Below are 25,195 nucleotides of genomic sequence, written 5' to 3'. Positions count from 1 at the left end.
GGACAGAGACCTTCGACACAACAGGAAAGCAGCAGTTTAATAAATAATCCATCAGAGGGAGAGATTAGCCAGTTCCAAACACAACTTGAACTGAAATAAATACATTTTATCATTAGCTTAAAAAAGAGACACACAAATGCACGTGATGGTGAACTGTGAGAGAGCAGAGGTGGGGCCCAGTGCCCACGCTTAAAGATACCACAGCTGTCAACAGCCTTTGGAGTGCAGAAAAAGAATAAAAACAGGGAAGTAAAAAGTTACTACTTTGCAAAATTAATGGCAGAAGATAAAGCAATGGTGTAACTCAGGTTTTTAATGCAACAAGATCAGTTGAAACTCACTTGACCTGCCAGGACTGCTGACAGGCTATTGAGATGATTTTTGCCTTGTGTTTGGGCATTGCTGTTACCATCCCAGATTTTAAGTCCTTGCAGACAAATTCCTGGGAATCCCAATGTTAAACAGCCAGGCTCAGGCACTGCACAGCAGATCAAGCGGATTTTAAGAAAAGACTCCTTTTTAAAAAGTTGCATTTTTATATAAAGTAACAAGAATTGGCAAAATTAGCTGAATGCTCCACACAGCCTTTCCAGCCTCCACGTGGGATGCTGCAGAAGCACCGGCCCTTCAGAACAAGTCGTTCTTCATTTGGCTCCGGTAACTGCGGCTCCAGCACCGCCTGGCCCAGCTCCTGCTCTGTCACATCAGAGCAGTGCAGGGGTCACAGCCCTGCGCCAAGGGAAGGGGAGGCACCGGGCCAAGGCCCCACCCAACCAGGTGAGAGGAACCCCACTTGGCTGGGAAGGAATCTCTGCTTGGCCCAGCCTCAGAGAGCCCCTGTTCCCAGATCTGCACACCAGCACAAGCCACCTTTCTGTTGGTAATGGCACCTGTAGATGTCCTGCTGCTGCCTGGTGCTGTGCCCCCCTCCATCCACTCGCTGCCATATCCCCACCCCAGCTTCCCAGTGCTGTACCCCACTGGTGCCCAGTGCCATCACCACTGACAGCACAGCTGGCCACCAACCAGGCCACAGCCCCTGACCTGGCAGTCACCTGCTGGCCCCGAGTTTGGGGGCTGACAAAGAGACCAAAACACACTCCAGGCCCCTGATGCACAATCAGCATGACCAGAAGCTCAGGGGTCACATCGTGAGGGACATGACTGGGGAGGGAAGATTGCTGTACAGTTCTGGGGTCTGAGAGGCCACAGGCAGCAGCAGTGGTGAGAGGGAATGGGACCAGAAACACATTGGTTTCAATAAACTATGCAATAAGGGAGAGGACTTTTAAAAATATATCTCTATATACTTTATATCATATAAATTATGCTCATTCTTTTGTAACGTGTCGCTATATTGTACCCGTGAAGCTCCGACTGCCTCCGTGTGAGCGAGGTAACAATTCCATATTTTATTTCATCTGTGTGTGAGGGAAAAACCTACTTCAGCTCACTTTGAGCCACTGTAAATCAACGGATTGCTGGGACTCAGTGAAAGTCCCATCTAAAAAAGGCATTTTTGTGAGGAACATAGAGGTGGGGGAACTGCTGCCTGGAAGTGCAAGTGACAGGATTTCCTTCAGGATAAAAGCTTGTCATGCACACACAGTACTGACCATCCCACTAATGTTTGGGAATTGGGAGTGTCACCACAAGGAGCTTTGGAAAAATGGAGTCACGGCAGGTCAGGGAAGTTCCTGCTGGCTCTGCTCCCCAGACCTGCAGCCAGACCCACCTCAGCATCCCTCTGTGTCCCAGCTGCTCCTAGTTCTGAGCACAGGAGCTGCCACCAGGCCAGATCAATGCAAAACAGTCAATTCTTTCACTTAAACACCCACCTCTGACAACCAAATGGCATTTGCAGTCGCTGCTGTGTGTCTGCAAAGATCCACGATGTAAAGGGCCAGCACTGCCTCCCTTTTGCCTGCTCTCCCCTGGGTAACCTTCCCCAAACCCACAGAGAGGGGACCCCAGCCAGAGAACAGCCAAGGTAAGACTGGTTTGGCTGCTGCACCCTCAATTCCTTTAACAAAGGATTCCTGAAGTGTCCTCAGTTTGGTCCTTACTTCCCAGAACAGCTCAATGCCACCACTTCTTATCTACTCAAATGAGAACAATTGTTTCCTGCCCTCTGCCACATTTCTATAAACAACCACACATTCCCTGTTTGCCTCAGCTCCTTTCACAATGCTCCAAGCACCTCCTGCTCTTTCTGAGCACAGCTGAGCCTGCAGCAGAGGTTGCAGTTCCACTGTTCCATAAACAAAAGCCTCCACAGCAGGCTCAGAAATACCACATGGAATCCAAACCCTTAAGTCCAAATCAACATAACCTTCACTATCAGGATCTATTGGACACTCTTTGGGTTTAGCATTAGATGGCAGCAGCCCAGGGGCAAACCAATGTGATTTATACAAGGTAAACAGTCATTTCTCTGACCTTTCTCTCAGGAAATCACACATGTCTAAAGGGCCCAGCATAGCCAAGTTGTTTCTCCAACCTGCCAGAGAACTGTATCTCTTAAAACAACCCTCACAGCTCCAGAAAAAGATTTCTGAAAAAATCCTTCTACCTACTGCCTGTGGAGGCAACAGGCAAATGCCACCTCAGAGTGACAAGAAAAAGAAAATCAAACAGAACTGCAGCTGCTGTGGCCATCCAAGCATTTGTAATTCATGTAGTTGCCCTTCTCTCACCTACCCATTCTCCCTTGTGTCAGCTGCAACTTCTTCATTTTCATCCTCTTCATCAGAACATTAAGTCAGTAGATTTATATTTTTTTGTCTAAGTTTCACTTGGGGCAGAATGGGCAAATTCCTCAGGCCCTCCAGCAGAGAGGAAGCTCAGAGCTCCACTCCCTGTGCTTCACACAGACACCCCATCCCCTCAGCACACAGCGTGCAGGGATGCCAGGGGCCAGCAGCAGGAACCAGCTGTATCAGGGATGGGGCATGGAACAAATGCCATCTTTTATTCCAGGGGCAGCTCAGTGAGCTCCCAGCAAACAGCCCACGCTGGCGAGCAGAGGGTTTGGCAGGGCACACAGGGGTCACGCACAAGGGCACGTTTGCTTTCCAGAACTATCCCTCCAGTGGAGCAGTTCCTTATCTCCCCTTTCCATCAGCACCAGGTGATACAATTCCATTTTTGCACCAGCTGGGTGTATTTAGCTCGAAGGGAAACCTCGTCCCTCCTCAGTAGCTGTTAGTGGCACAGTCTGTTACCTCGGGTCCCTCTCTCCCCCTCCCCGAGCTCCTGAGTCCGTCCTTGATGTGGAGTCGAGCCACGGGGCAGCTCCCCTGTCCCACCTCACACACTGCTGTCCTCCAGCAGGGGCTCCTTGCCATCAGACCCCCCAGCTGGTGGGCTGTGGGGGTGGGCCTGGGCCCCCGTACTGTGCTTCTTGTGGCTGCCTGACCTCAGTGCCAGGTTGTGTTCTGGAATGAACAGGGCCACCAGCAGCGACAGCAGCACGGAGCACGCCCCAAACAGGAAGGGGGGCCCAGGGATGATGCTGCTCTGTAGAGAGAGAGACACAGGAATGATTCAAAGCATGAGGGCAAACACAGCCCAGCAAACAGAGTGAGAAGCTGAATAGGTACCTCATCCGTAGGGTTGGCCATGTTGGGTTTGGAGGCCTTGCCCAAAGTTTCCACCTCAGCCATTTCGTTCAACTCCACGTGGAAGAGATAGAAGACAAAACCATAGAGTGCTGGCCCCAGGCCATTACACAGACCCCGAATTCCAGTGATCATCCCCTGCACCACACCTGGGGACACAGTGAGGAAGGGGGGAAATGCCTCCAGCTTTCCAAAGAAACTTGCTTTATTCGAGGATACATATTTAGAGATATTTAGAGAGAGGATCAAGCACTTGGATCTGGACTGATGTGCAGGGGGAGGAGATGGCAGATGAGCAGCTTCCCTCAGTGCCAGGTTCTACAAAAATCAGTAATGCTGGGCTTGCTGCTTTGCAGACTGAAATAAGCATGGGCACATCAAGCAACAATGAACTGGAATTTAATTGAGGACATGGAGATGTACTGTGAGGCAGGCAAAACGCAGCAGCCTCCTCTGCCTCAGACAGACAACACCAAACACCCACTTGCATGACCTGGGAGTTCCCTTGTAAAGCCTTGTAAAGCCACGGTCAAAATGAGTGTCAATACTGCTGTGAGTACAGTGACATTTCACAGCTGGCACAGATGTTCCTGCCTGCCCCTCCACTGCCCTTGTGCCAGCTCAGCACCTGCTGGGATGAACCTCCCCCATCAGCTGGGTCCCCAGGCACTCACCCTGCTGGTCAGGATCTGTGTTCCTCGACACCATGGCACTGATGGCTGGGAAGGTAATGCTGGACATGGCAGCCACAGCTCCTGCTGCCCACATCATCCTGGGGAGGGAGGAGGCAGCTGTGAGGAACAGCCACAGCCTCACCCTGTGCTGCAGGGTGGGAGCGGCCACAGAGGGAGGGAAACGTGGGCAAACCCTCACCAAGGCTGTGATCCAAAGCCATACCAGGCAAGCTGCAGGATCTGGAAGCCTAGTCCCAGGAGGATGGTGTTTTTATTTCCTATTGAACGCATGAGAATTCCCAACACGACTGTCTGGAAAGAAAAACAGGTGTTTTCAAGCAGGGGCAAAAAACCAGGGCAACACCAGGAGACAAGAGGACAGGAACCTGAGGGACCTTGATGGTCATTATGGGTTCCTCCTAATTTAAGATCTCTGTTTCAAAAGTCTGTGTGGCCACAGGAGTTCTGACAATGCAGGGGCCTCAAAATCAGAAATTTTGGACATTCTTACAGCAGACTGTTCAAGCCAACACAGAAATTGCTTCTCACCTGAGCCAGTATGGAGAGAATTCCAACTACACCGATAAAGGCTGCTACAGTCTCTGAGGAAAAACCAATGACCTGTGAAAACATCAAAGAGGGACTTTTCAGGCAGATCTGCACCAGGTGACAGGAGCCACTCCATCAATGTCATTTGTGTTTGTTGCATACAGGTAGAGATATTATAAAAGAACGGCCTTATAAAATCAGGTCTTGCTCTGCTGAATTACCAGCTGGCCTGTAAGTTGCCATAAGGAAGAATGAGAGGAATGAGAAGCAGTTAGCATAACAAACTATTCTTGTAGAGAAAAGCAGTTTGCACCTGTAATAAACAGGAAATCTGTCCCATGGGACTCAGTGAACAACATATGTAAACTAACCAAAAATAGAGAGCTTTGACAGACATACACCCTGGCCATTTACTGACCAATAATCTGTCAGTGTATTGTTAGCCAATTAGGTCTAACACAGTGCATTCTGATATTTTCTATAAATATGAGCTTTTTGAATAAAGAGTTGGCTTTTCCTGCATGAAGAAACTGAGTCCCATCTGCTTATTACTGAAACAATGTTTACTGAATTTGCTTCTCATGGACCTGAATGTTAACAGCAACTCGGGTGCTACAGGAATCAAACAGATTTTTCTCTGACTGAAGAAATCACTGAGCTGGTTTTAAATCACTGAGCTCCCCTTCCAGTGCCTGAAGGTGGCAGAGCCAGGACAGCCAGGCAGACACCAGCAAGGAGCCAAGCCAGGCCTTGCCCCTGGCAATGCCTACAGAGCAGTCACAAGGCTCACACATTCTTCAGGAGAGCTGGAACAAATCACCATTCCTTACAACTTCAGCTTTACTGAGTTATTGGCCAAGAAAAACCACCTTGGGACAGGTGACACAACTCTGATGGTATTTTTAGGCCAGGATTTCCTGCACCCAGAGCTTTGACAGAGACTGACCTGTCGTAGGTAGAGGAAGAAGCTGGAGTACTGGCCGGCCTCGGGAAGGTAGGAGAGAAAGACGGTGATGCAGATGAGCAGCACTGTAGAGTCCTGACCCACCTTCCGCAAGGACTGCAGGGAGAGGGGTGGGCAACGAGAAACAATGTTTTTAAATTTGACTTAGTATCACTGAAAAACCTCCAGGTACAAAGACAGCCAAACCAAGGGCTCAACACCTTAAAAATCAGGACTAAAAACACCTAAACACCTTAAAAACCAGGACTAAAGCAAACATTAAGCATTAGCAGCAGACAGGAGAACAGCAGCAGGCTCACTCACAGCAAATGGGTCAGCTTGTTCCCAGGAGATTGGGGCTCCCCAGGAGACTGGGCGCATCTCTTCAGGCAGTGACTCAGGCACAGCCAGCAGGATGAAGCCAATATCCAGCAAAGCAACCCCTGAAGCCAGCACAACCACCAAGGTGTCACCGTAGGCTTGGGAGAGGTACGCGCCAATGGCCGGGCTGGTGACCAGACTGGCAGCAAACGTGGCTGACACCTGGAAGCACAAAACATTCCTACAGCCTCTTCTTCCTAGAGCCCATTTCCTCCTCCCCAGTGACCCAGGGAAACTCCTCCTGGCATCTTTGATGGAAAGGTAAACAAGGATTCACAGGGACTCCTGTGCAGAGACAGATGACGGATTCTCTTGGTGCACCTGGGCTAAGTCCTAGCAAATGGAAATCAAAGCTGTCCTAGTAATTCCCATATGGACCTGTCAGTAAAACTAGAGGAAGGGCAGGATCACACCAAGCATCACAGGCTCCCCCTTCCCTGGTGTGGAAAAGCTCAAGGGTCAGGCTGGTTTATAGAACACAGCCAGCACTCAGAGTGGGCAGAGATCAGCCTGTCCCCCAAAGCTAAATCCCAAACAGAAGGACAGGCACACTGTGATTAGTCAATCAATCTCCCACCCTAATTTTATACCTCTCCTACCTGCAAAGCCCCAGATATTCCTTTCAAGAGCCAGGACAGTGACTCAGCTCCTTACCAGGCCATACGCCGTGCTGCGCTCATGCTCCTGTGTGATATCAGCAACGTAGGCAAAAATCACAGAAAAGGTGACAGCAAACACTCCAGACATGGAAATGACAGCAAAGTACCACCTGCAAGAGCCCAAGGCAGAGTTAGAGAGCAACCACACCATGGTCCATAGCTGCTGAAGCAGAGCCTCTCCCTTGTTTTCCCTTCAGTCCATCCAGTGCAGCAGAACAAGAACATGGAGTCTTGGTCTGGAGACCCCTGAAGTTTTACCACTTATCTTCCCTAACAGAAATAATGCACTGAGTGAGGGAACAAGCACAGAGGACAGACCAACCCTTTACTCCCAACTGAACCCTCCAGCAGAACAAGACAAGTCAGTCTCTAGGCTGAGCATCCTCTTCCATCCTTGAGATGGATGACACTTTTCCATCTCATCCTGAAATGAACACCTGCAAACCCTCCTCCTTCAGCCTCGTGCTCCTTCCCCTCTTCAGAACCCTGGGGCTGTACTGAATGAACTCACCACGGGCTGATCTTCATCAGGGGAATTGGTGCACACGTGAAGAAGACAGTGAGAAGGAGGAAGGATTTCCTGCCCCAGACATCAGAGAGAGCACCAATCAGCGGGGCACTTAGGAAAGAGAGCAGACCCTGGGATGGACAGACAGACCACAGGACAGAGAAAACTCCTCAGGGAGAGCTTTCAACAACATCAGGAGGAGACAACCCATCACTGATTGCTACCAGCAGCTATTCTGTTACAACAGAGCAGTTTATTAAACTCCCCACCACCTTTTAGGGAGGGAAAAACAAATCCTCTACCAGCAAGGCCCCACTGAGCACTCCTGCTCCGTGCAGAGTGCTGTGGGCACCCAGGCAGCCCTGCCAGGACCTGGAAAGCTGCTGGCACAGCTCCACCATGGCAACAGCTGCTGCAGTTCTGGGGAAAGCTTTCCCTTATAGGCGGAGACAGGACAGACACAATGAGAAGCCAGGCCCATTAAGCACAAATAAAATTACTTAATGCCTTCCCATGTCTCCCAAGCCCAAGTCAGGCAGAGCAGAGCCTTTCAGTGCTGACAGGAGTGCCCAGCAAACCCATCTGGGGCTGTTTTCCAAGATCCTCTTCCCAGAGACAGCCAAGAAGCATCTGTGTTGTCTGATTCCCCAGTCAGAACACAGGACTTTTGCTTTTTCACAACTGTTGCCTGCAATTCTGCTCTGGGAATGCTGGTTTACTGCAAGAAGCTCCCCAGTCCCACTCCCTGTGCCACAGCACCTCCTACGTGGAGGTCACGGAGGCCACTTGGTTTCAACTTCTATCACTAATAAGTTTAGATATCACAGATTTTTCATTCTGTTATGCTCCAGAGGATGTGCACAGGGCTGATCTCATGCTGATGAGAATATTTCCACCTGAAAAACATAGCTGTTGTTACTCCAGCCCCACACTGACAAGCAGCTTGTTGTCCTGCTCAGTAAAATCAGCTGAACAAGCTGTGTCCTTCCTTCTGCATCAGGTTTGCCAGAGCTCCCTCAAACTGGACAAATATTGGCTAACATCAGCAAATTATATAGATAATAATGGCTTGTCCTTCTTGCACTGATAGCAGATTTAAAGGAAATCCTGGAAGGAATATTCCTTACTTTGACTCCATGAATCAGGCCATTCATCAGGAACGTGTGCTGAGGAAAAGTCTGGTGTAAGACCTGGAGGGAAGACAAAACAAAATCAAATTAAAAAGTCAGAGCTAGCAACTTTTTTTCAAAATTTCCCTAAGCATCTGCCAGCCAGAGGCCTGGAAGGGCACAATCCAGGGAAAAGGGGAAATATCCAGCCAACAATGCCTCCATGTGAGGAGCTCTGCCTGCCATTTCCAGTATGGGAAACCACTGTCCTTAATATTTTGCAGGTCTATAAATGTTTCCAGCATGCTTGGAGGAGGCTCAGAGAGCCTCAAATATGTCTTTCCCCATTACCTGAACCCTCTCTCGTTTTACTTTATGTCAACACACCATTTCTCTGCAGGTCCCTTTATGATGTCTGTATGTTTGATTTGCATTTTATATTACCAGGTTAATATGTTGAAATGTTTTTGCATAACCAAAGACTCCTGTTCCACAGTTCCCCAAGGAAAGGCTGGGCTAAGACCTTAATTCTCCAGAGCACCAGGAGAGCTCCCATGGAGACACACTCACCGTCAGCATCGGCGTGGTCAGCAGCCCCCAGGCAAAGAACTCCAGGAAAATCACAACCACGGCGTGGTACACGCTGGGCTCCCCGATCCCCTGTCGCTGAAAAACAGAGAAAAGTCACAAACCTTTCAGCGGCCTCGTCCTGCATTTCAGAGCGGAATTTGAAACACGAATGAAGGCGGCGAGAGATGCTGTTCTGAAACGTTCTTTCCGTTCACAGGCTGCAGACAACCTAGGATGCTTAAATCCAACCCCAGCAGGACGGTGGAGGATTGCCCGTCCGGGCCCGCGGTGGTTTTGCTGCCCAGGAACGAGAGCGCACCGGGAAAGCGGCACAACGCCGGCAGGTGCAGCGCCCATCCGCGGGATCCTTCGGGCTGCAGCACCCGCCGGGTCCGTCCCGTCCGCGCCCCGGGCCAGCGGCGGCGGCGCCCACAGGGGCGGTGTGAGGGTGCGGCCCACCGGGGAGAGCCCTCACTCGCACCGGGCACCGGCACCGGCACCGCCCGGGCCCCGCCAGTCCCGGCCCCGCCATCCCCCCGACAGAGCCCAGCCCCGCGCTCACGCCGGCCCCGTCCCGGATCACGATCTTCTTGGCCAGCAGGACGCTGCGGTTGAGCCGCTTCTTCTTCTTCTTCTCGCCGGTCATGGCGCCGCCGGGCCGCTGCCGATCGCCGGCCGCCGCGGCTGCCCCATCCTCCCTGTGGCGGGCCGGGCCGAACCGGAGCGGGCCGCGCTGCGCCGAGGCCGAGCCCGAGCCCGGGCCCGGACCCGGCACCGGACCCGGACCGGCACCGGGCGGGGAGCGCCGGGCCCGGGGCTGAGGGCGGGGGTGCGGAGCGGCGGGGGCGACCCCGCCCGCTGGCCCCGCCCCCGGACCGGGATCCGGCACTTCCGCCGCACCTCACTGGCTGCTCCGCCTCTTCCTCATCGGCCGCCCTGGCCTGTGATTGGCTGAACGGGGAAGGAGGGCGGGCATTTCCGCTGGCTGGGGCGTGGCCGTTACGTCACTGACCGGCGGTGGCACCGGGAGCGACTCAGAGCACCGGGCGCCCTTGGAGCGGCTGCTGCTCCGTCACGGGCACCGCTCCCGGCTGGGGCAGGCGGGTTGAACAGGGACATGCGGCCTCCCCGGGGCCGTGTCTGCCCCATCGCGGCTCTCTCGGTGCGGAGCTGGTGGCTCCGTTCGCAGCACCGGCATCCCGGGGTGGTGACAGCCAAGCGCCTCCCCAGGACCATCCCATCCCTTCCCCCGAGCCCGATGCTGGTGGAGAGGGGCAGCCGGGTCCGGGGCTGCCGGTGGGGAGCAGCTCCTGCCCCGGTGCCGCCAGGGCTTGGGGCGCGTCCTAATTAATCCTGCACGAGACGGAGAGCGCGTGGTGCTGATTACATTGGTGCAGGGTCAGAGATGTTAATTGGGAAAAGGTTACACAAGTTTTATGCTCTCCAGTGCCGCTCTGCTCGACCCCGCCCGCTCGACGGGACAGTCCCGGGAGGAGACCCCTGGAGGGGTCTCACCGTGGGGCAGCCGGAGGCTGTCAGGGCTCCTACTCGCCCGCGGAGCGCTAGAGGCTGCGATCCAGCCTTTGTCCATGAAGGTTTTCCTTTCAGTAATGATTAAACACGAGGGAAAATCCCCTCAGGTAACTCCACCTGAAAGATGAAAATAATCCCCCGATTTCGCCGGACTTGTTTGGGTGTGGAGAGCAGCTCCATCTCCCCAGGGCTGCTGCGCCGTGCCCGGCTCTGCTGTCCCCAGGCCCCGGGGTGCTCCTGGTCCCCGGAGTGCTCTGCACGTTGCCTGTAACCTCTGCCGGGACACGGTGCCTTCCCTCGGCTGACCCGCAGCCCCTTGGACCCTCCTGGAGCCGCTTATAAGAGCATGGTTTGTTCCATGATTTGTTCCAATGCTCTGCAGCGGCTTAAAAATAAAGCCAAGGAGAGAGATCAGAGAGCAGGGAAGCGGTTCTCAACATGGCAACAGCAGATGTAATTCTATTACCTTGATTTATTGATCGCACTTAGAGCAATTACTGGCTCTCACCCCATCACCTGCCAGGGAGCAGGAGACAGTGAGGAGGAAAGACAAAGGCTGCTGCAGTGTCCAGGGCATGGCCGGCCCCCGGGGAGGCTCCGGTTTTGTTTGTGCCGGTTGCCGTGAGAGCTGGGGGACGTTGGATCGAAGAGCGGCCCAAGGAAGCTCCTCGGGAAGCTGTGAAGAGCCTGTGATGCTGCGGGGATGGAGCCCCACTTTGGCGATGGAGGGGATGCAGGGCTTGGGACAGGTGAGGGTCCCCGGGACTCCAGCACAGCAGAGCTGCTGTGGGTCTGCTTTGGCTTCCTCGCCCTTCTGGGCCCAGCCAGCCCGGAGATCTCTGAGCCGCTCGAAAAGCGCCGCAGCCCCGGGGCAGCAGCAAGGGCGAATTGCTCGATTGAGGTCAGAAAGTCCCTTTAAAGGTTTTGTGGAATTTTTCCCCCCTACTTGCTGCAGTTACAAGCAGAAAAATAAGAAAATGTTTGTGCCTTTTTACTGCTTCTAGACAGATATAAACAAAGCGGGAATCAGATCTGGCTTTGGAGGCAGATGAAATCAGAGGGAAAAAGACCAGTGGGCTGGGAGGCACAGAAGTAGGGCAGCCCGCTTGTGCATCCAAGCCTGGCCAAGCCCTCCCCCGCCTCCCCGGCCAGCCCTGGGCTTGTGAAGCGCTTTCCGGGAATGCAGAGGTGGAAAGAGCAGAAAATGTCTCTGCTGTGGGCGAGGGCAGTGCCGGAGGCTGCTGGCCGCTTTCGCTCCAGCTAACACAAAAAGCGAGCGGGCGAGAGCCCGTGCCTCAGCCCTGTGGCTCTGGGAGGGGCCGTCACCCTCCCCTGTCTGCTACCCCCAACCCCTCGCTCCCGACGCTTGCGGCAAAGCTGGAAACTCGGCGGCCCCGCGGGCTTTAGCGCTGCCATATACCATGCCAGGGGTTTGGAGCAGGACGGAGGGCAGAGCGTGGGTGTCTCCGGCCCCCACGGGCCGTGCTCGCCCAGCCGAGGCGTGGCGTGGGCGCTGTTTGTGCGCGGGGATGCTCCGGTGGGCGGGGATGCTGGGCGGGACGGGGATGCTCTGGCGGCCGCGGGTCCGGCGCGGCGGGGGGGAGCCGGGGGCGGAGGATGCGGGGCCGGGCGGGCGGCGGAGCGCTCGCACCATGACATCAGCGCGGTGCGGCCCCGGGGGAGCGGGCGGGGGGTGGGAGCCGGCGCGGCGGCAGCGGAGCGGAGCGGAGCGCGGCCCCGGGCATGCTCCCGGAGCCCAAGTATGACCGCTTCCGCGACGAGCCGCTGACCGCCCCCATGCCGTCGCCGGCCCCCGCGCCGTGCCCCGCGGCGGGCGAGGAGCCCGAGCACGGCACCACCTTCTGCGCGCTGCTGCCGCGGATGCCGCAGTGGAAGTTCCCCGGCTCCAGCGGCTTCCTCGGCCGCGGCCCCGCCGGCGCCGCCCGGGATGCTCCCGCCGCGGCGGAGTCCCCCTCGGGGCTGGCCGCCGTCCTGGGCGCCTGCGAGCCGCTGTGCGCCGCGCCCTGCGCGCTGCCGGGCGGCGGGAGGGCGCGGGGGACGGCGGGGCGGGCGCGGGGGGCGGCGGCGGCGCCGGCGGGGGCCCGGCCCGGCGGGGACGAGTGGAGCCGCAAGGGCAGCTTCATCCGCAAACCGGCGCAGGGCTGGCTGCACCCCGACGAGCGGGTGCTGGGGCCCGGCGTCTCCTACATTGTCCGGGTAAGTCCCGCCGGAGCCCGGAGACTCGGGAGGGCGCGGAGACCCCGGCCCCGGGCGTGTGCGGGGCTCGGCGGGTCCGGCCGCTCCTCCCGACGGCTGCGGGCAGAGCCCTCGCTCGAGTCCCCCCGCACGGCCGGACCGCGGCAGCTGCCCCCGGCACATGCAGCTTCCGTGATGGGGCCGGGGGCCAGGGGCTTGCTGGGCCGTGGAGCCCGCCTTGGGACTCCAGCGCTGTCAGCCCCTACGAGGCATCACAAGCTGTAGCATACAGATGAGTTTCTGGGGTCTCAGCAGGGGTCTGGGCATATGATGGGGTGTTTTGGGGTGGGGGGCGAAAGCTGCTGTGTGATGCCTGGAGCTGGGGTGGAAGGCCCTTCTCCCTGACACCGGCCTCTCCCCTCCATTGCCTGCCCTGTTGTGCTGCCGGCTCGGACTGCTTTCCCCCGCAGTACATGGGGTGCATTGAGGTGCTGCGCTCCATGAGGTCCCTGGACTTCAACACCCGGACCCAGGTCACCAGGTATGGCCCTGCAGTCCCATTCTCCCTCACACCAGTGCCACCCCAAGCTCCCGGTGGTGGCCCTGGGTGCTCTCTGTGCAGAGAGGGGAACAGGGGTCAGGGGGAGCCATGCCCTGCAGAACCCACCCTGCACGCAGGGACATGGACGAAGGGCACTGCCGCAGATCAATGGCTGGAAAGAGGAGAAGGGAGGTGGCCCCAGCTGGGATTACGTACCACGGGCCGTGACGTGGGGCAGCGCTGCGGGGAGGCTGCGGTGCCCGGGGCTGTGGGGGCTTGAGCCAGCAGACCCCACAGAGCAGTGTCGGGGGGAAGGCACCTGGGAAAGGCTGCAGGTCTGGAGCAGTGACCAGGCCATGGTCTGACCATTGCAGGGAAGCCATCAACAGACTGTATGAGGCAGTGCCGGGTGTGAAGGGCATCTGGAAGAAGAAGGTGAGTTTCCATTCAGCTGTTTCCATTTCATTCTGTCCCTGGGACAAGCCAAGGCTGTGGGACAGGGTAATAGGGGTGCCTGCCCAATTTCTGGGCTTGGGGCCTCTTGGGGAACCCCCTCTTTCCTTGTTCACCCCAGGATGCATGGTCCTGGTGGTCTTCCTTGCCCCCACCATCCCCTCTCCTGTCAGGCTCCCAACAAAGCCTTATTCTCCATCCTGGGCAAGAGTAACCTGCACTTCGCTGGCATGAGCATCGCTGTCAACATCTCTGTTGATGGGCTGAACCTCATGATCCCCACCACACGCCAGGTGAGTGTTCCTGAGCACACAGTCCTGCTACCTGCCAGCCTGCAAGCTGGTGGCCCCTTTGCTAATGCCCTCCTGGGCCGTGTTCCCCATGCAGATCATCGCCAACCACCACATGCAGTCCATCTCCTTCGCCTCCGGTGGGGACTTGGTGAGTCTTGCACACCCCGGTCCCCCAGCGTGGTGGGGACAGGGGCTGCCTATGGCTGAGCTGAGCTCAGGGCAGCCTGGCCTGGGTCAGGATGTGGAGCTGGCACTGAGCTGTCCCCTCGCCCTGACCCCTCCAGCTCTGCTCCCCACACAGTGTCAGGGCGTGAGTGCTGACCTCCCCCTCTGTCTGCAGGATACCACGGACTATGTCGCCTATGTCGCCAAGGACCCCATCAACCAGAGAGGTGACACTGGAGGAGGGATGCACTGGGGGGTGAAGGCTGGAGGAGGAGATCCCTCATGGGGAGCACAAGGGGTGGCTCAGGGTGAAGCAATGGGGGCGTGGGGGAAACTCTCAAACAGTCCATCTGTCTGTCCACAGCCTGCCACATCCTGGAGTGCTGCGAGGGGCTGGCGCAGAGTGTCATCAGCACGGTGGGACAGGCCTTTGAGCTGCGCTTCAAGCAGTACCTGCACAGCCCCCCCAAGGTGGTGGTACCCCCAGAGAGGTAGGGGGGTGGGGGGCCCTGTGCACCCCTGCCCTGGGCATGTCCCCTGGCTGGGGTTGGCTCTGGGAGCCCCTGTCACTGGGGATTGTCTGGGCCAGGCAGGTGTCCCCAGCTCAGCCATCCCTGCTGCAGGGCGCTGGCTGCAGAGGACTCAGCCTGGGGGGAGGATGAGGAGGCGGCTGAGCACGACTACTACAACAGCATCCCAGGGAAGGAGCCCCCCCCGGGGGGCCTGGTTGACTCCCGGCTGCGCCACAGCTCAGCCCTGGGCCACGTCCGCACTCAGCCCTGCAGCTCTGTCCCCCACAGCCAGGTGAGCCCCCCAGAACCACTGCTGGCCTTGCTATGGGGGTCCCAGGCAGGGCCCCCCAGCACCCTTCCTGTCTCCTTTCCCAGGGCGGGTTAGCAATCAGACGAGACCCGAGCAGCCATCTGGGGCCACCCTGGGAGCTGGAGAGCCAGGGTGGGTACTGCTGGGGGGGAAGCCATGAGCTGGGGGGTCCCTGTGACCCTGCCCAGACCTGGCCAGCGGTGATGGCCATCCCCACAGGCCAGCCCTGCGACGGGTACCTGCAGGCAGATGGCCACACCCTGGGGCCACAGGACTACGAGGAGCACATGTACGTGAACACGCAGAGCCTGGAGGCCTGGGAGCCAGAGCTGGTGGCTCATGGGGCGGCGGAGGAGAGCCCCAAAAAGGACCTCTTTGACATGAGTAAGGCACTGCACTGGGGAAAATGGTGCAGAACCTGCTGTGGATTGGCCAAGCTGTGCCAGCAGCTGTCTGGGTCACCTGCCACAGCCCTGGAGGTGCTGGCACTGGCCGAGTCCACAGCAATGCCCTGCAGTGCACTGGGGGCTGGGGTCTGTCCACACCACAGCCCAGCCCTGCCTCATGCCCCAGGTGTAACACCCCACAACCCCTGGATCCCACAGGGCCATTCGAGGATGCCTTGAAGCTCCACGAGTGCATTGCAGGGGGTGGCAGCAGTCCCCCCATCGAGGACCAGTGGCCAAGCCCCCCCACACGGAAGGCGCCCATCGCCCCCACGGAGGAGCAGCTCCGGCGGGAGCCCTGGTACCACGGCAAGATGAGCCGGCGGGATGCTGAGAGGCTCCTGCAGATGGACGGGGATTTCCTGGTGCGGGACAGCCTCACCAACCCGGGGCAGTACGTGCTGACCGGCATGCACAGCGGGCAGCCCAAGCACCTGCTGCTGGTGGATCCCGAGGGAGTGGTGAGGGCAGGGCACGGGCCGAGGGCAGGGCACGGGGTGGGCAATTGGGACCAGGGTAGGGGCAGGGCACGGGGTGGGTCATGGGGACACAGCCATGAGCAGGGTGTTGCAGCTGAATGCTGCATGAGAGGCAGCTCTCCTGAGTTGAGGACCACTGTGCCCTGGCCCCAGGTGAGGACCAAGGACGTGCTGTTTGAGAGCATCAGCCACCTCATCAGCCACCACCGGCAGAACGAGCAGCCCATCGTGGCGGCAGAGAGCGAGCTGCACCTCCGCCAGGTTGTACAGAGGAAGCAGTGATGCCAAGGGGGTACGTGAGTCCCTGACCTGCTCCCCTGGCTCTGGACTCACTCTAGAGCACAACTGGGGTCGCTTTGTGCTCCCCTTCTCCAGTTATGCCTGGCCTCTGAAGTCTGGGGTCAGGCTCCCCATTTTCCTCCCCAGGGAGATCTTGTTCCTGGCCCTGCAGGTCCTTCCTGGCTGCTGCCTGCCTCCATCATCTGCATGGGGCACCCTGCCCAGCTGGACACAAAGACGTTTAATTCCACACATACAGGTGAAATGCTGTTGGGGTGGGAACTGTTTGGTGATCTCAGCAGCAGGAATGGACCCTGAAGGCGTCTCAGGCTGGGCTGCCCCAGCACTGGAATGAGGGCTGGTGGACATTGCTGTAGCCCCTGGCTTGGCTCTGCCTGTGGGGCCAGGCACAATCATCTCTTGGACGCTGGTGCTGTTGGATGTTCCTGTTGGGAACATCCCTTTTCAGATGGATTCTTTCCAGGAGTGGTTTCTACACGATGCTCCCTGTGGCCCCAAGCCCCTGCAGCCCTCTCCAGGCCAGGGCCAGGATGGAGCTACTGTGAGGAGGTGCAGGGCAGAGCTGAGCTCCTGGCACTGCATCACGAGGTGTCCCTTGGCCCATGGGGGTCCCTGGCCAGCTCGGGGCTTTGGCAGGTTTTTATGGCACTCACAGCCCCCTTTACCTGTCCTGTGTCTAGCGCTGGGCACGGGTTTGTGGTTTGGAATACATTTCTAACTAAACCTGGAAATGAACAAGGAGCACAGGTGGTTCGTGCCACCTCTGGGCATGGTGCTGGGTCAGGTCTCCACCACCACCAGTTCCTGCTTGATCTCACCTTGGCCAACCTGTTCTGTCCAGTCACACTTGTCTCTGCCCCTCTGGGTCACCTGGTCTCCCATGGATCACCCAGTGTCCCCCTGGCTTCAGAGTGGCCTTTGGCACCCAGGGCTGGCCCTGCACAGCCTCTCCTGCTCACACCTGGCAGCTCCCTGCCCTGCTGGCTGCTGCTGCTGGCTCCCCTCCTGCCTCCACCTGGAGCAGCACATGGCCACCCACCCCTGGGCCTCCTGGGGTGGCTCTGAGTGGCACAAGCCAAGCTGTGACCCACTAGTGAATGTGCCAGCCAGCAGAGCCAGAGCTGCAGGTGGGTCTGGCTGTGATTCCTGTGCTACAGGTGGGCAGCAGCCAGCTGGAGGGTCCTGGCTGCTGGTGGCCTGTCCTGGCTCTGCTCAGCGTGCCCAGTGCTGCTGCCAGCACCCACCTCGGGGAGCAGGGTCACCCCAGCACCCTCAGCCCCTCGCTTGGGATGGCCTGTGCCAGACAAGGCGTCCAGGCTGGCCAGTGCCGGCTGAGCCAATGAATAAAATAAGCCCCTAAATAAAGCCCAGTAATGAATGCGTAATTTTCCATTGATAGCTGGATTCCGCGGGGACATGGTGCTTCCATCTCAGCTGCTATTTTTTGTCATGGAGTGATGCGTCTGCAAAGATAATTGCACTGTTCCCTCAATAGAGAGGCAAGGAAAGGCAGTGAGGGCCCTGACTTTCTTTTTTCACTGCCAGAGAACCCACTGGCAGTGCCTGGCCCTGCAGCCCGGGGCATGCTGCCCTGCCGGGATGAAACACTGGCAGGGGCGTTGTTTTAGGGGTTTAACCACTTTGGTTGAGGCTGGCGTGGTGCCAATGGGCACAGGGGCTCTGTGCCTCAACCTGAACTTGGGTTGAAGGGCTGCAGCTTCTTCAGCCCCTGTGATGGGGAGTCTGCAGTGTTACAGGGAGGTTGAGGTGTTTTGGGAAGGGTTGGAAGACACAGAAGAGCAGCTGCAGAGGACGTGGCCTCTTTGCTCTCCCAGGGTTTTGACGATCTCGCTGACCAACCCATCCCTGCACCTGTCTCAAATGCACGGACAGCAGACACGCCCAGTTCGGTTATTCAGGGCGTCCTTGCACAAACCGTTTCCCACAGCAAGTCTCCCTCCTTCCCAGCTTCCAGCAGGTGGTAGCACACTGCCGGCTCCACCGCTATGTCCCCAGCCCTGCCAGCCCCTGCCAGCGTCCCCAGCCCTGCCAGTCCGCAGCCAGGCAGCTCCCAGCGCGCTGCTCCCCTCCGTGCCCTGCAGGCACCGGCCCGAGCCGCGCGGACAGAGCTGGCCCGGCCCCAGCGCTCTTTGTTATCTCAAGGGAACTCAACCATTTCTGCACCTTGTTTACCCGCAGTTTCGCAGGGCGGAGGAAAAGCAAACATCGGCCTTTTGTTCACCAGTTTCCCCTTCCATGAGCCTCGTCCTCCTCCCCCGGGCTCCATCTGCCCTCTCCTCCCTGCGGAACCCGGCTCAGCATCCCGGCTCAGAGCCCAGGGTCCAGCCAGGTCATCACCATCCCCTCCCCACTGCTGTCCCTGAGACATCCCAGCCCTCGATCTAGCTCGGCACGGCCGGACGCCTCTTTTTACCAGCTCCAAGTGCGAATGCAGAGGGAGCCGAGGCCTCCCGCAGCAGCCCCCGCGGAAGGCGCTCCACCACACCAGGCTGTTCTTCCTGGCCGTCATTCCCAGCCCTGCACTGCTGCGGAATGATGGTGCTTCCCGGCAGCCTGACGGCATCCACAGGGCAGCAGCTAGGAAAGAACAGCCGCTTGACCCTTTAGTGCCACTGTCCCTCTCAGTGCCTCCTGTCCCCGAGGCTGTAAATCCCCGGGGGACCGGGGCTGGGTCCGATCACTCGGTTGTCTCCCGAGCCCCCTCCTCAACACTGGGGCTTTCAGCGATGCTCCGTGAACCCTTCTGAGGTTTTGTCCTGTTGTCCCCATCTACCACCTTATCTCTCCAGGGTTTGATGGGCTGTGTGATATGGGGAAGTGTGACATGTGGCTCTGCCCCCCCAGCTCCTCCAGAGCGATATTAAACCACTCGATGAGGCAACTCCTCAGCCCCGAGAGGCTGCTGGCTTCATCCAGTGCTTTGAGATCAAGAGCTGGGAGTTGGGAGCGGCTGCTCCCACAGGGGAACGACCGCGCTCCGAACTGGGGGCACCGGGTGGCGGGGGCCGAACGGGGCTGCTGCTGACCCGATTCCACTCTCGGCCCCATCCCAAACCCGACACTCCCGTGGGAACACGGCCGAGTGTCCCGGGATGGGGTTCCTGCACCTCCCGAGCACCAGCACCCCGGAGCTTCATGGTCCCAGTCCCGATCCAGCTCGGTGCTGGTCCCGGTCTCGGTTCCAGCCCCGGTCCGGCCAAGCGCGGCGCGCAGAAATGTGGGGGCGCCGCACTCGGAGGATTACGGCGGCGGCTCCGCTCCTGGTTCGCGCCGCCGCCGCCGCCGCCGCCGTATAAAAGCGCGTCCGCGCCCGCCCCGCCCGGGCTGCGGTGGCGGCGGCGGCTCCGCTCCAGGTGCGGCGGCTCCCGGCAACGTCCCGCTCGCGGCGGCGCCGGTCGGTCGGTCCGTCGGTCCCGGCGTCGCGTCGCGTCTGCCCCGTCCCATCGCATCCCTCAGCGCCGCTGGGTATCCGTCCCTGGGGTCCGCGATCCTCGCTCCTCACGGCCGGTTCCTTCGCGCTCCTCCCCGGGCTGGCGGGTCCCCGTGTCCCTCGGCGCGTCCAGTTCGCTCCCGTCCTTGGGGACCCCGGGTCCGGGTCTCTCTGCGCCGCTGGTCGCTCCCGGGGCTTCCGGCTTCGTCCCGCCTCTGCCGGTACCCTGCCCCCGGTGATAGCGCTGCCCCTCGGGTCTCTTCCAGCCCCACTCCCGACAGCAACATGTGGCTCCTGGAGCGGCTGCGCGGGGTGGCGGAGAACGGCGGGTCCCGGGGCTCGGGGACAGACGAGTCCTCGCGAGGGTCCCGCTACAGCAACGTCCTCACCCCCGACAAGATCCCCGACTTTTTCATCCCGCCCAAGCTGAGCGCGGCACCCGCCGAGGCTGAGGGCTCCGAGGTCCCCGCGGCGGCCGCTCTGGGTGCCTCAGTGTCAGAACAGGACCTGGCCAGGCGCAAGCCCCCCCGCAGCCCCCGCCCGTCCAGCCGGTCCCGTTCCCGAACCACCGGGCGGCACATCATCCAGATCGAGACCGCTGAGGACTGGACCGAGGGGAGCTGCGGCACCAACGTGGACCCGCAGGCACAGACGGCCATGTCACTGCCCTACGTGCCCAAGGCGCAGACCTCCTACGGCTTCGCCACGCTGATGGAGAGCCCCCACACCCGGCGCAAAGAATCGCTCTTCCACAGCGAGCACAGCAGCCTCTGCGCCTCGCCCGTCACCTCGCCCAGCGCCCAGCGCAAAGCCAAGCTCAACGGCGAGAGCGGCCGCCGGACACCCGTTGACCTCGGCGCAGCCCTCATGCACCCCGGGCGCTACTTCAGCGGCGGCGAGAGCGACACGTGCTCCTCGGCAGAGTCCTCCCCGTTCGGCTCCCCGCTGCTCTCCCGCTCCGTCTCCCTGCTGAAGCTCTTCAGCCAGGAGAGCCAGTCCAAGGTCATCAAGCTAAAGCACTCGGTGGCCCGCAACAGCTCGCTGTCCACTGACGACAGCTCGGCCGACACCAGCCCCAGCGCCCAGCGCCGCGCCAGGAGCGCCCCGGCCGGGACGCAGCCCCCGACCGCGCTGCTGCCCCTGGACCTGCCCGCGGGCCGTGACCGGGAGCACAGCCTGCGGCTGAGCCGGGGCGGCAGCCTGCGCCTGGCTGCCGAGTACGACCCCTCCAACGCCCGGCTGCGTGTGCGCCTCGTGTCCGCCGAGGACGTCTACGATACCCTCGTCGACCTGCGCAGCATCAACTGCTGCGTCTCGCTGTGCCTCAACCCCGGGAAGCTGCAGAAGCAGCGCAGCACCATTGTCAAGAACAGCCGAAACCCTGTCTTCAACGAGGACTTCTTCTTCGATGGGCTGGGCCCCGGCCACGCCAGGAAGATGTCCCTGAAGCTCAAGGTGGTCAACAAGGGCAGCAGCCTTAAGCGGGACACGCTGCTGGGGGAGAAGGAGCTGCCACTCACCGCCCTCCTGTCCTGCCTGTAGGTACCTGCTACCAGCCCCGGAGAGAGCCCTCCCACCCGTGGGGCCGGGGCGAGGCAGAGAGGCCGGCTCTGTCCCCCAGCCCCACTGGAGGAGGGTTTGGAAGGGGCCCCTGAGGGGGGCCGGGGTCGTGGCAGAGTGTGGGGGTTTCCAGGAATGGTGCTGCTGTGGGGCTCTGCCAACACCAGCTGGCAGCCACAGCTCTGCCCCTGCTCCCTCCCTGCTCCTGCCCCGGGGCTGCATCTCCTGGAGCCCAGCAGAAAGTGGGGAGCCTCCAGCCATTCCCCACCAGGAAGGATGGAAGCACTTGTTGGACTCTTTCCTCCCTGTGCCTGTGGTCTCCAGCTGCTGCCAAGCAGGTTGGAGGTGGGTAAATCTCTGTAGCACACTTACAGCCAACTCTCAAAGCCCCAGCACCTGTAGTCAGGTGACAGCTTTAATTTAAAAGACAAGTTTCTGATCTTGGAAACTGCAAAGAAAATACTGCAGAGGTGACCTGAGAGTGAGTCAAGGGTGGTCACCCTGGGGGATGAGTCGGGTTTGTGGCTCTTGAGATCCCAGATCTTTGGGGCTGTACAGGTGCACGAGTTAACTTGGTCTGACACCTGCAGCCTCCTGGACTGGCCTCCCTGCCCACCCCAGCACTGTCCCCCACTGCTGACCCCCGATGGGAAACTGTTCATGGAGCTTTGGGGGCTTTAGTTTGCCCAAATCCAAGCACATTGCCTGTGCTTTTCCCCTGCCCACGGGAGGGAGATGCTGGGGGCTGGCACCCCTTGCCCTGGGCACATGGATGGTCCCAGGCAGTGTCCCAGCTGAGGTGACAGGAGTCACTCCCTGAGTGCTGGGACCATCCCAGGTGAGGCTGGGCAAGGGGGCAGGCTGAGGCTCCACAACCCTCCGCCCTCCCTTGTCTATGAGGGCAGAGGATCTTTCAAGTGGCTGCACCCACTGGGCAGCAGAGATGTGTCCTGTGGGGCCACCAAGATGCTGTGCCCAGCAGGATCTTGTTTCTCAAAGTGACTGACCTGGCTTTCAGTTTTCCTTTAGGGAGGGAGTGAGGTGCTCCCAGCCCTTCCCATCCCACCCTGTCATCCCGGCTGACTACCTGGGGGCAGTGGGAGCGGGGAGGGCGCCGGCCGGGGCGTTTCTGAGGGTGGATAAAACAAACAGGCTGCGTTGTTGTTTGGTGTGGTGTCACCCATTGTGTCGGGCTCTGCATGTTTCTGTGCAGGGAGCAGGATTTGCAGCGCTCCCGTCCCCGCCTGTTGGACACACATGTGTCCCCTCTGTGTTAACCTCTGTGGTGGCAGTCGATGTTCCTCCCTTGTCCTTTTGCAGCAGATGGCAGATCTCAGTGTTGGCTATTTATATCCGAGGCTGATCTTTCGCAGCGTTTTACTTCTGTCTGTAAATATGTTCCAGGTACACAAGGCATAGTTCTGATTGCGCCGTGTTTGCATGTCGGGGGGATTCAGGGTGATCGTGGCTGTTTGCCGAGCTTGTGGTTGAAAACAAACCATGCAGGACATAAGGAGCTGACACGTCCATCCTTCACAGGGAGTTTCACACCTGAGGTTTCCCTGTGCTCCCCCAGGAGCCAGCAGAAAGGATGGTCCCCAGCCCTCAAGTGCCCAGGCTCATCCTGGGGGCAGATGAGGGCTCTGGGGAGGGGGGATAGTGAGAGGTGTCACATCCAGGGGTATTGGGTGAGCATCCTGCCCCCTGAGGAGATCTGGGGCAGGAAGGGGACCCTGCCCAGCTGGCTGCTGCCTGACAGCCCCTCACACCCCACCAGCACCCTGAGCTCCCTGGGGTGCTGCGCCTGTGAGGGGCTGGGGGGACCCGGGTGCTGCTGGGGTGGGGGGCACAGGCTGCAAGAAGAGGGGGAATGGGAGCTTGGATGAAAATTTTGATGCTCTGAGAGGTTTGAGGGGTGACACATCCCCAGCAGAGGAGCTGTGCCCCTTTGGGTTTGGGGGAGGAGGATGCTGAGAGCAGGAGCCCGGGCTGCTCCTTGGTTGAGGCTGAGCCCAGAGGGAGACCCAAGGGCCTGGGGCTCTCGTTCTGCCCCACCCCAGCCTGTCCCAGGGCTGTCTTGCTGAAGCTGGGTGTGTGAGACCCAGGATGAGCTGCTGTGAGCCCTGCTCTGTGCTGGGCTGGTGGTGTGGGAGCCAGGGATGTTGCTTGGATGGGTCTCTCTGCTGCTGGAGCTATTTTCTATTGTTCCTGCTTTGATATTTCTGTGGCTGGATTTAATGATGTATTTTTGGAGTGAAAAATATATTAATACCTGAATGGAATGTTTGTTTACAGATTATATCCTCTTTTTAGTGCAATAAAGTCATTTCTAAAACAGATGCAGGTGTGGCCTTGGCTCCTGCTTTCCCAAGATATTTCCAGCCATTATTCTTGATGGCTCCCTGTGTAGGGGAGCAGAGCTGGAACCTCAGCACTGTCCAGGCACGGGGCAGCACTGCTGTTCTGGGTGCTGCTCCCCTTTCCAAACAGCCTTCCAGGGGCTCAAGGTGCTTCTGAAGCTCTTCCCCTGGTGCTGCTGTCCAGCCGTGGGGTGAGGTGGGAGTGAATTTCCTGGGCAGAGGTGAGTACATGGGGAAAGGGCTGTTCCTGCTTGAGGGGGGACTCTGGGCTTTGCTGAGCCATGGCATTGCCAGCTCACAGCCAGGGCTGTGGTGAGGGAGAGCCCCTTCCCCCACTCTGTGGGTGTCCCTCCTCTTCACCTGCTCCCCCAGCCTGACCCCTGCAGTCCTCCTCAGCACTGATGAAGAAAAGTGTTATTGTTTTTGTTCTCAACACTCCCAGGGCCACCCCGCCCAGCTGACAGCATTCAGGTTGCTTTCTTTTCTCCCCACCTGCCACTTCCAAATCTGTTCCTAGCCAGATGCTGCTGAAGAAAAGAGGAGTGTTTGCCTCTTACCTAAATGCCATTTTTCTAATTTCCACAATTCTGATAATTTGTCATGTTTGGTAGCTATAGAGGCTGGGTGGGAACAGATCTGTTCTCTCACCTCTGGCCCCCACAGGGGTGGTGAAAGCAGCTTGGTAGGTGCTAATAATTTAAGTTGTGCTTTTTCTAAAGGTCCAAAGCTGCAGTAGTTAGTAACAAAATGAGGCTGATTAAGTTTGTCTGAACCAGAGTGGATGGGGTCAGCCTGAACACACGAAAATCCCTGGAAAGCATTCAACATTCAAAGTGCTGGAAGCAGCCAGAGAGGTGGAGAGGGGTATCTTGTGGGGGAAGATTTAACTCTGAATTTGTAATTGAGTCACCGTGGGAAGGAAATGCATCTGCCTCACTGGACCTGGGAGGGCTTGGTGATGCTGAGAGGAGTGCCTGAGCTGGAAGCTGCTGGTGGGGGGAGAGGATGATACATCCCCACTCCACAACACACACCCTCGGGTCAGGGGATGCCCAGGTAAAGCGCAACCAGGTAAAATTCCAAGCCCAAGGGTGGCTCTGCCCATCTCAGAGCACACCAAGTGATGTCTGAGCCCTGGGAGATTTCCCCTGCACAGGGATTCCTCTGGCCAGGGGCCCCGAGGCTGCCACAGCTGTGGTGCATATTTGGGTGGCCCAGTCTGTGCAGGAAACTGAGGCAGAGCAGGGGAGGCAGCTGGATGTGGAGGAGCCCTGATCTCCCTAGTGAGGCTCACCTGGGCCAGAGGGACACGCAGGGCTGGGCTATTTTTAGCCCTGTGTTCCCGCAGCAGGAGGACTCAACTTCTGAGAAAATTGCCTGGAGCTCATTTATCCATGGCGAGATGGCTGGCGAGGGAGAGAGAGGGCAAATGAGGGGTTCAGTCCCAGCCGGGATGTTCGGCAGGGCCAAGGCTCCCGGGAGGGCTCAGCAGTGAGGAGGCCAGAGGGACCGTCCCTGCTGGGTGACACCGTGTCCCTGCTGGGGGACAGACACCCTGCCCCGTCCTCCAGCCAGGCTGGGGG

The 25,195-nt window shown here is 58.7% G+C and overlaps 3 protein-coding genes across 4 annotated transcripts; 2 read left to right on the top strand and 1 right to left on the bottom strand.

The window, feature by feature from the left end:
• Positions 1-11: 11 nt before the first annotated feature.
• On the bottom strand, positions 12-9,896 carry LOC130264471 (hippocampus abundant transcript 1 protein-like). The gene is made up of 12 exons (XM_056512677.1): positions 9,576-9,896; positions 9,014-9,109; positions 8,462-8,524; positions 7,338-7,465; positions 6,822-6,936; positions 6,111-6,329; positions 5,790-5,903; positions 4,844-4,915; positions 4,494-4,606; positions 4,295-4,392; positions 3,603-3,769; positions 12-3,519 (listed from the first exon to the last, which is right to left on the bottom strand). Exons 1-12 carry the CDS (start codon positions 9,657-9,659, stop codon positions 3,310-3,312), a joined length of 1,479 nt encoding a protein of 492 aa, XP_056368652.1. The 5' UTR covers positions 9,660-9,896; the 3' UTR covers positions 12-3,309.
• A 2,349-nt stretch (positions 9,897-12,245) lies between these two features.
• On the top strand, positions 12,246-17,625 carry SHC2 (SHC adaptor protein 2). Of its 2 annotated transcripts, none has more exons than XM_056512640.1 (13): positions 12,246-12,763; positions 13,213-13,283; positions 13,658-13,718; positions 13,910-14,029; positions 14,124-14,177; positions 14,370-14,421; positions 14,559-14,685; positions 14,818-14,998; positions 15,082-15,148; positions 15,236-15,400; positions 15,622-15,923; positions 16,095-16,233; positions 16,393-17,625. In XM_056512640.1, exons 1-12 carry the CDS (start codon positions 12,290-12,292, stop codon positions 16,221-16,223), a joined length of 1,803 nt encoding a protein of 600 aa, XP_056368615.1. In that variant the 5' UTR covers positions 12,246-12,289; the 3' UTR covers positions 16,224-16,233; positions 16,393-17,625. The 2 variants fall into 2 exon arrangements, with proteins under 2 accessions (XP_056368615.1, XP_056368614.1); XM_056512639.1 differs by having other exon boundaries at positions 16,368-17,625.
• A 1,881-nt stretch (positions 17,626-19,506) lies between these two features.
• C2CD4C (C2 calcium dependent domain containing 4C) lies at positions 19,507-23,586 on the top strand. Its single transcript, XM_056512947.1, has 2 exons — positions 19,507-19,615; positions 19,959-23,586. Exon 2 carries the CDS (start codon positions 19,978-19,980, stop codon positions 21,232-21,234), a length of 1,257 nt encoding a protein of 418 aa, XP_056368922.1. The 5' UTR covers positions 19,507-19,615; positions 19,959-19,977; the 3' UTR covers positions 21,235-23,586.
• Positions 23,587-25,195: the final 1,609 nt, after the last annotated feature.

This window comes from Oenanthe melanoleuca, chromosome 28 (assembly GCF_029582105.1).
Source record: "Oenanthe melanoleuca isolate GR-GAL-2019-014 chromosome 28, OMel1.0, whole genome shotgun sequence".
Lineage (NCBI taxonomy): Eukaryota > Metazoa > Chordata > Aves > Passeriformes > Muscicapidae > Oenanthe > Oenanthe melanoleuca.
The sequence above is the reverse complement of the archived record's forward strand: the minus strand, read 5'-3'. Positions and strand labels throughout refer to the sequence as shown.